The 10430-nt window shown below is 32.4% G+C and overlaps 1 protein-coding gene across 1 annotated transcript; it reads left to right on the top strand.

Moving 5' to 3' along the window:
• Window positions 1-7801: 7801 nt before the first annotated feature.
• On the top strand, window positions 7802-8899 carry LOC129294182 (uncharacterized). The gene is made up of 2 exons (XM_054932370.1): window positions 7802-8117; window positions 8197-8899. Exons 1-2 carry the CDS (start codon window positions 7950-7952, stop codon window positions 8701-8703), a joined length of 675 nt encoding a protein of 224 aa, XP_054788345.1. The 5' UTR covers window positions 7802-7949; the 3' UTR covers window positions 8704-8899.
• Window positions 8900-10430: the final 1531 nt, after the last annotated feature.

Genomic DNA, 10430 nt, shown 5'->3' with positions numbered 1-10430 from the left:
TGAAATTTAAACTTATCTGCTTCTGCTTTTTTTTTTTTTCCTGCTGGTTTCTCTGTGTTTAGCGATTACCTAATAAAAAATTATCATTATAAAACAAAATTGCAAGATTCTCTCTGGCATTAATTAATTATCTCTCGATTAATGGACAGCTATGACACGGATTTTTTTTTTTTAAAGGAATTGAACCACTCTCTCTCTTTTTTTCTTCCGAAACAATCATTGCCGAGCCACCTGATTGATTCTATGACCTGTAATTCCCTTCATTGCAATTGTCGTCATCGAAAAGCCGGTCGTGTTAATTTTTATTGTTAAGGGACTGTATTTTACAACCAAAAAAAAAAAAAGTGTACGACTAGTCTAGTAGAGTGCTTACACCATCAGATTTTCCTCAATTAGCACTCCGGTGTTTATTTTAAACTCGTATTAGTGTGAGTTTATACTTTATAGAGTATAATCAAGGAATTATCAAATTATTTATATTTTTATAAATAATTTGGTTTATTAGAATTTGTATGCTATGCAGTATATTTGGCGTAAAATGAAAAAGATTCTACTCGGTGCATTATTTTTTATTTAGTTGAATTATTCTGCCAGCTAACCAGGGAATTAATTATTTTTGGTAATTATTGAGTTAGTACGTACATGAACTTTTTGGTGAGAGCAAGGGGGCACGTCACAGTCCAAATGTCTCATTTCTAGCTTGCTAGGCTTCAGTCTTCACGCTCTTATTTAATTTTTAATTTTGAATTTCAACCACACTCTGTTAGCTTCAATTTCCTTACCAAATCATGAGTCAACCTTGATGTCTCGTTTTGCTAGATCAATCGTTTACTTCCTGAAAGACTTGTTTGCTACCTGAAATATTTTGCGAGAATAAAATGAGAACCGGACTAATAATTGATAGAATGGTACAAGCATGCTTGGTATGCATGTCTCTTTTTTAATCCATTCAATGAGAAAAAATATAGTAACAAAGTAAAAATGATTCATTAACACTGCGATGCACGTGCGTTTTTTTGCACTTGAGCAAGGGAATGGCTTGTAATTTTTAGGCATGTGCACGGCACTCATTCACTGAATCACACGTGCCGTGAGTTGAAGTTGTAAAAGGATTTCATGCCACTATCGCTGTAGCACGAGCGCACACAAATCATGGTGTTGTACGTAGAAGATAAGTGTTGTTACCACCCGGTATTTAAATCAATTGATAATGAGATTATCCAACTTATAAAAAAGTTTTGTATTAGGTTTTAGGTATATAGTCATGATTAAATTTTTGGTGACAAACATGCTCTTCGAGGAAGTGAGAGTAGGTTATTGACCAGATTAGTCCATATCAAAAATCTGAAACACTGGAGCTCAAGCGGAAAAGGAAAAGGGGATATAGTTGGTTTGATTTTGAATTCTGATTTCACCCATGCGTCCAAAAATAGCAAAAGCATGGGCAGAAAAGTAATCAGAGATTTCTGGGTGTCTTTGTCCTTTTATTCACTATTCCAACAATGCTGAGCTATTCCACCTCTCTGTCTACTGGAATCACAATTCAAAAATGACAAGTACCTTTGCAAAAGCACGTTACCCCTTTCTGCGCGGTTCTAGTTCTACTAAATATTCAGAACATTTGTTTTAGACTCGCACACGCTCATCAACAGCTTTGCTGGGCTATGTTTAGACGGAGACTGGACTAGAACCACATCCAAATGTTGGACCATTATTGGACCTGGGCTTTAATTTAGACTTCAGATCACAAAACTTGCACCGTCGCACACAACTGCTTCACCTTGGTTGTGGCCTATATCTGTCAGTAAGATTGTTGATTGACCTTTAAGGCAAATACCATTCACATTTTATAGGGCTATTTACTGACTCGGGTCTTAATTATAAGGGTTGGTTATCTAATTCACACATGTGAAGGAAATAGGTTATTAACTTATCGAATACTTGTGGTGGTTTTTCCGAAATACTCCTATTACAGTTAACTTATTTGTATTTATTTGATAGTTTGTTTTGAAAATGTCGTGCATCGATAGTCATAATCTAGAAAAGGAATTACTTAGTAAATGAAGCGGATAAAAGAAATGGAAGTCTCGTAAATAAGAATGAACCAAACTCCCCAGCTAGCTCATGTATTTAGGGTAGTTTTGCAATTTTTGCCAGAAAAGAGCCAATTTTATTAGTATCAAAAAATTAAGTACAAACACTAATTTTTGTTTTGACGAGACTAATCATCACAGGAAGATAATATATATATATATATATATATATATTTTGGTGGGTGGGGGTGGAGAAAGAAACTTGTGGCTGGAGACAGGATCTAGAGAGCTGGAGAGCACCGGGGAGGGAGTGGGTTGGCGGAGGACAGGAAGAAAATGGATTTCATAACATGCCCACTCGTTTAAAGGCAGGCTATCTTGGTCTTGTGTCTTGTTGCGTTTGTGGGGAAAATATTTCTTCACGTCATCATCATCAATATCAGTTTTTACTTATTACTGCTATTAAATTAAAAAAAAACATTTTTAAAAATTTAAGAACAAATATACCTTTTGATTTATATACTTTTAGCATATTTTGATATTAGTTCATGTACTTTCATTTTACTCTTTGAAGTCCTTTAAATTTGACCTATTTTCAATATAACGTTTGTTCATATATTTTTAAACATGACTAAAATAGTTTAAAAGTGACTAACATGTATGTAAATTTTGTTACTTCTTGTATTGATTTGTTGAAATTATGATAAGTTGTATAAAAAATAAGTGTAAGATTAAAAAAAAGACATCAAAATATTTAAACGTGCAATGGATGAAAGTTCAGAAAGAAGAAGATACATAGCTAGGATAGATAGATAAAAGATTGTTAATAGTCATTTTACTCATATAATGTTTAATTTATCATAATTTTATTAACTCTTAAGCAAAATTAAACAGAATTACATACACATCCACAAATTTAACTCCACCAATAATGACAATAAGGAATAATATTGTAGACATTTAAAATTTAAAGGAATTAAAATAAATATATATAAACTAATATCTAAAAATATAAAGACTAAACGATTGTGTCTCCCTAAAATTTAAATATGTTTCCCTTTTGAGGCGTTTTCTTCTTCTTTTGAGAAACAGTAAATTTATTTTTGGAATCTCATGAATGGTGACATCAACAATCGCGCGACCTCACCTCACTCCCTGCGATCGGTACAGTCCAAAAATTGCGCCCCAGAAAATGACATGCACTCTGTCAAATAGCTGATAAATAAATAAACGAAAATGATACTTAATGATCCATAAAAAAGAGTGATAACAAGACATCCCATGAATTATTAAAATTTTAATAATAAATTATAATATTTATTTAAATAAATTATATTTTATTTGTTGGTTTAAGATTCATAATAAATTTTTATAAATTCTCAATTAACAATATAAAAATTCTCAACTATTTTTTATTATTTTTTTAAGTGATAATAAAATATCTTAAGTGATAAACTTATGATTTACAACTAATTCTTATAAATTCTCAGCTAATTTTACAAATAATTTTAAGTATACTTTTTAAATTTTTCAAGTAATTTATATATATGTTAACAACAAAAAAATCAAAATTCATGAATCACAATTATTTTTCATAAATTTGTAACTGACGTTATAAATAATTTTAAATGAATATATTTTTATGATTTTTCTACTAATCATTCTCTCTTTTTTTTTTAATTTCAAATAATGATCCTAATTTCTTATCAGGATTATATGTCACGGATGATTTCTAATTGTCATTTTTCCATAAATAAACTCGCAGACTCATTGCAAGATAACAATGTTATTGTTACTAATTAATACAGTTGTCGTCGTTGGTGCATCCGTTGCTTCTTTATCGACGTCTATTTCCAGTTTCCATCCCTTTATCCTGGTTTTAATTATCCTTTGATCAACTTTTTCAAAAGCAGGGCCTGCTTTGCAAAATCCATGGAAGAGATTTCTGGTTTTAGCAATGCTTGAGCTATCATGCAATGAAATATCTTCTGTACTCACCTCACTGTCTCCGTGGCGCCCGAAATTATATGATGTATGATTCTTTTAAAAGTATAACCGCACGTGCATAATCTGTTCAAACCAACGTAGTTAACTAAGCATTCGTGTTTCCATGATAATATGAGAAATTGGCCTTGTTTGCGATAAAAGAGCAAATGTGTTATTAATTAAGCCCAGACAGGATGATTGCAGCATCAATTTGTAAACACATCAATTACCGTGGAGTCAGTTTATTATAGTTGAATTTGGGGATAATCGTGTATAAAAAAGCTGGAGATAATTAAAATTCAGCGTCGTTCGTCCCTTTCTTTTTTAAATTATATTCAGGCCTAAATGTTTTAAATCACATCATTCATAAGGTATGAATGGCACGATTTCTGTAACACACCAAAATTTTTTTTTTTTAATAATTTAACTCAACTATAGTTGGGTTACAGCCACCCAACACATTTTTATATCAATAATTTTGATATAAAATATTTTATAATTGGTTTCAACTCACACACTATAACATTTCAGATAAATTTTTACCTCCCACATGCCATTAGGCTAAATCTCATTTGTCCATCCTTATACTCCCAACAAGTAAACTAAATCACATTTGTCCATCCTTATACTCCCAACAAGTAAAATAAGCAATTTAATAAATTTTCAACACAAGCCAGTTATTTGGCCTTATAATCATGCCATTTTAACCAATCCAAAGTAGATCAAATATTAAAATTACAGTCATCCAAATTGTACCAAAAATAAAAATAGTTTGAAAGGCATGATTACATTTATATATTCATATAATTGATAATAAACAAAAAGCCCTAATATTGGCAATATAACACATTATAAATTATAAATTAAATACCCAAAAGAGACAGTGGATCTATACCACTAAGCCTCTGGGACTCCTCCACGTGTCACTCGTGGCTCTTCTCCTGAAAATTGTTAACCACATAATGAGACTCAAAAGTCCCAGTAACCAAAGCCAATTTATGATTATGTATACAAATAGTTAAGTGTGTGCTTACTAAGTGAGAATTAAAAATAATATAATTTCAACAAATATAAAAAAAATATTACAATACACACAAACAACCATCCTTATATCCCTCCATTAACCTCGAGCCGTAGCCCTCACTCGGTGCTAAATTACCCGGCCAAAGGTAGATTAGCCCGAGCCCTTACAAGCCACCTATTGAGCTCCAATAGGGGCGTACCACGTGGCACATAAATACAATAATAATAGCAAGTCTCCCAACACCTCCCACAATAATTAAACAAATTCATAATAATATTGCACAATTATACAATATTACAAAATTCATAATTTTCTCAATAATCACCCAATTAACATGAAGTAACACTAATCACAAATTAAAAGCATGGTTACCTTGTGGCTTTTTCAATAAATTATTCCTTAAAATTTCTCCCTCACCACAATCTTCACAAGTAATACAATCTACAAAATAACATATTATTTATAAATATTAGTTTCAATTTTTGAAACTAATAAAATAATTCTAATAATAGAATTAAAAATATAACATAATTCTAATTTCAATCTTAATACAAATCTATAGTTAATACTATTAAGTAAAAATTTTAACTCCTCTTTTAATTATCAATAAACATTAATAATCTAAAAATCAACTTCTAAACTAATTTCTATTATCAAAATTTTCTTTTTATTTCATAAATTCGTACCTAAAATACCCAAAAATTAAAAATTGAGTCTCTAGTTTAGAATCATAATCCTATAACCATAATAATTCTTTTCTCATTCCAAATAATCATCTAAACCTCAATAAATCAACATATATTTTCAGATCTAGTCTAGAATTTGATCCATAAGCCACAAATTCAAAGATCACCAATAAATTTATACTCTAGAATATTTATTATACTACTAACAACCTCAAAAACCATATTTATTCAACATAAATTCATCCCTCTTCCAGATCTTAAATTTTCTACCACTACAAAATCAGAAACCAAAGAAGAAGGATGACTAAGAAAAAATTTTAGAACATTTACTTAGTCTTAAAAAGTTTAAAATCACACCCTAAATATCCTATTAAAAACTCTTACCTTAAAACCCAGCACCGGTGAATTTGGCTCACAGATGCTCTCTCTCTGCTTCACCTCACGCACGAAAGAAGGAATGAAGACAGGTGAGTTTTTATAAAAATTCAGTGGGTCCCACATTTTTTTTAATTATTTCCTCTCTCTTCTTCTTCTTTTTTTTATTATTATTATTTTATTTTACTATTGAGGCGGCGGCACGTTTTCTTCTTTTTTTTACAAAACTTTTCCCTTTTTTTTATTATAATAATAATTTAATAATATATTTTTTTATTTTTTTATTATTTTTTAAAATTTTTTTTATTTAATTAATTTTTTTTTAGAATTATATCCTAAGTTAGATTTAATAATCATTTTCTACTAATTTATTTACCTCTAAATATTTTTTTTTAAAAATTTCTATTAACCCAAATTAACTATTAAAATTTAAATTGGAATGTTACAATTTCTATTAAAAAAAATATTATGAAAAATATCTATAATTTTATGAGAAATACTTAAATAGATTAGGTACGTCAAATCATTTATAATTTATCTAATTAAAATACTTAAGATAATTTAAATAAAATTTTATATGACATTTTTTTAATTGATTTTATTTTTATAATATGATGCACATTTAATTTTTATATTTTTTGTATTATCATTAATATTATAATTAATTTATATGTAATATTATTTAAATATTATATTTTTATTGAATAAATTAGAGATGATGTTGTGCATCTAATTTACTTAAAAATTTCTCACAATTTTATATTACAAGGATTTAAATAACATACTCTGAATATAGAATGCTTCATAAATCAAAGACATCAAATAACAACTAGTAAACGATCCATATAACAAAAATGTACTCCAAAAATAAAAGGTAATAATGCCAGTTGATTGTTTGCAAGCGCACTCATGATGGGGCCACTCCTCATTTTCTTTATCTTATCTGACGAGGAATGCACCTTCTCATCAAACACCAGCGCCGTTCTCACCCTCGCTCCCCTTTTCTAAATAATTGAACACAAAAGCTTCATTCTTTGACGATCCCCTCTAAATAATTGCTCCGTTAAATTTCATTGATAAATTCTCACTCTAATTTTGGCATATAAAATCCTCAATAAATTATACAAAAACGCGGAACCACCAGCGATTGACACTTGATTATTGTGACAATCATTAGCTCCATCATATGTTCATGCACGGATGAGAATCTTCTCTTAATATATATCCCTCAACATGCTCAATTATATCCATCCATTTATTCATTCATTCCATTTAAGCGTGAACGTGTCGAATTGTTGATTATAGCATGGCGTTAAAATAAATATATTATTCATTTAATGATTATCACAAATAAGAATTATTATCAACTTATTTTTAAAAGCATTTAAGAGATAATAATAAATAATTTATTGATTTTACTGTCATTATTAATAATCATTCGAGAAAATAAGAGAGACATACACGCAAGCAACAAACTAAACCAAAGCATGGATAAACCAGAAAAGACGAAGGATTAAAGGCAGCACATCGAAAGGCTAGAATTAAAAAAAAAAAAAAAGAATTCCACTCGAGCACAAATAGGAGACGAGATTTGTTGGAATGGAAAATTAAATCCATGGTTGTTTTTTTTTTTTTTTGGATTTTATGATCTCCATTATCCCTACAGTAAAATCTTCACCAAGCAGTCAAACATGTCCACATACATGCATCGTCTCTCCCTCTCCCTCTCTATATTAACCAACCCACAAAGAGAAGATCAAGAAGAGAGAAGAAGAAGTTTAATTTAGAAGGAGAGGAATATATAATAGTTTTAGTCAGCAAAGTCAAGAGTAGAAGATCAGAGAGATGGAATGGAGGAAGTGTTATTTGGACGTGATATTGGTGCCATCAGCTTTACTGATAAGCATCGGATACCATTTCTGGCTGTGGCACACGGTTCGGACTCAGCCTCACCGAACTACCATCGGCGTCAATGCCTCTGTTCGACGCAGCTGGGTCCAAGCCATGATGGAGGTACTCACCCTATACTCTTGCAGTCTTGATCAATGAATGAATGAAAAACCAATTAACGTGGATGCATGGATTGGCGCAGGACAATGACAAGAAAAACATACTAGCGGTTCAGTCTCTGAGGAACACGATCATGGGGTCGACTCTAATGGCCACCACGTCGGTGCTGCTGTGCACGGGACTAGCAGCAGTGATAAGCAGCACGTACAGCTTGAAGAAGCCGCTCAACGACGACGTGTACGGAGCTCAAGGCGAATTCATGGTGGCTCTCAAATACGTCACCCTCCTCACCTTCTTCATCTTCTCTTTCTTCTGCCACTCTCTCTCCATCAGGTTCATCAACCAGGTCAACATCCTCGTCAACGTCCCACTCCAGGGCGACGCCGTCACTCCCTCTTACATCCACCACATCTTGGAGAAAGGCTTCATCCTCAACACTGCCGGAAACAGACTCTTCTACGTCGCCCTTCCTCTCTTGCTCTGGATATTTGGCCCTGTTCTTGTCTTCCTCTGCTCTCTCGCTATGATTCCTGTGCTTTACAACCTCGACTTCCTCTTCTCTGCTTCTCCCGATAACACCAAGATCTAACCTGAACAAACTCTAGTCGTCACCCACCGTTAATGCTTTATTATTATAGGGAATATATAATGCATGTGCGAGATCTACTTAACGTTTCCAGACTTGCATGTATCTGCGTTTCGTTTTCCAGGACACGTAATGCCACGGACTGTCTCGGTCCTCTGTTCTCTTCTTTGTAAATTAATTTACCCTCCTTCCTGGACCATTGACTTGAGTATGATTAATATAACTGAATCTCATAGTTAAATAAGTTGAATTGTTGGTGCCTGAGAAGCAGGGATTGAGGGCGGGGTACAACAAGGGACACGGTCTCTAAAATTTTTAATTTTTTAATATTATATAATTGTTATATACTTGGGGCCACCGCCCTCGTCAAGATTTATTAAAATTTTGCCATGCGTATGCTTTTTAATTTTGACTCTCCTTGCAATTAAGTTCTGGCTCCTCTAAGAAGTCATTTTTATTGTGAGACTTTCAAGTAGGGCTGTATAAAGGCGGGACAAATAGATTCGAGAAGCCGCCCATAGCCCATCCCGTTTTGTACAAAACGGGTTGGGGCAGTTCATACCCATATGTGGCCCGTTTCAGTTCATTTTAAAAACAGATTGGGCTCGCCCATATGGGGGTATGAACGGGTTGGAGCTAGCCCATTTATCCGACAATCCTCTTAAAAAAAAAGAACAAAAACCTCTCCTAATTTTTAAGACTCCAATTCTTAAACCAAATTAAAAAAGAAAATTCATTACAAAAAAAAAATATATAGGAAGAGATCTTGAGAGAAGAAATAATAACAATGTTATCATAATTCATAACTCTAGATAAGTTGATGCTTCTTTAAAAACTATAGCATTCTAATACAACCAAGTACACCAAATAACGCAAATACAGACAGTTGCCCACATGCTTCATCTGACATCTGCTTGTTCAATTGGTTTGGAGTTTATCATGTTGCCTTGAATAATTTGGGGGTTTGTTAAGAAAGCTTTTGAAAATTCTTCCTAAATTTTAGAAAGCTAAGAAATAAAGTCTTGTTTGCCAAATCTTAAATTAACCCATATTAGAATTAAACCTACAACACATTTTATCTTTAGCTGCAACCAAACACGAGTAGAGGCAAAATTGTTTCCCCTCTTTTGTTCATGCTCATGGATAGACAAACCCCAAATTCTAAGTGTCTCTAAAACTTAATTAAACAAGTCCAAAAATTCCAATCCCAAATTCTTAGTACTAATCACACCCTATTTTAATTGGACTCAGTCAACTTTAAAAGGAAAAAAATAAAGTTTAAGGAAAAATAGACAATCATAACAAGTTCGACAAATACAAGGAAGAAAGTAATAAAAATAAGAGAAGAAGCTCCCATCACAGTCTCGGCTGTGCCACCGGAGGCTATGGGGAAGTCAGAATAGGAGAGCACTCATGGTGAAGTGGGTTTATTATTTAGATGCTTTCAGCAATTATCCGCTCCGCACTTGGCTACCAGCATTTACCCTGGGCACTACATAGAGAGAAGAAAAGAAGAAAGCTCACAACAAGTTTGCATCTTTACACATCTTCTTTCTATCTATATACCTTAACTTCTTAACATTTTCTGGCCAATTAGTTGCTTCCTTATTGTGATCCCACTTCAAATCAATCAAGAAGGGATTGAGTAGTGAGACTCAAAGAACATAAGGTGAGAGCGGAGAAGAGAATAGGCCTTTAGGAAGGTGCCATGTCGTCGCGTGTACAGAGCG

This window comes from Prosopis cineraria, unplaced genomic scaffold (assembly GCF_029017545.1).
Source record: "Prosopis cineraria cultivar Desert tree isolate PC_DT_omini unplaced genomic scaffold, ASM2901754v1 PC15, whole genome shotgun sequence".
In the NCBI taxonomy this organism is placed as follows: Eukaryota; Viridiplantae; Streptophyta; class Magnoliopsida; order Fabales; family Fabaceae; genus Prosopis; species Prosopis cineraria.
Note: the sequence above shows the minus strand (reverse complement) of the source record. Positions and strands in the feature narration are given on the sequence as shown.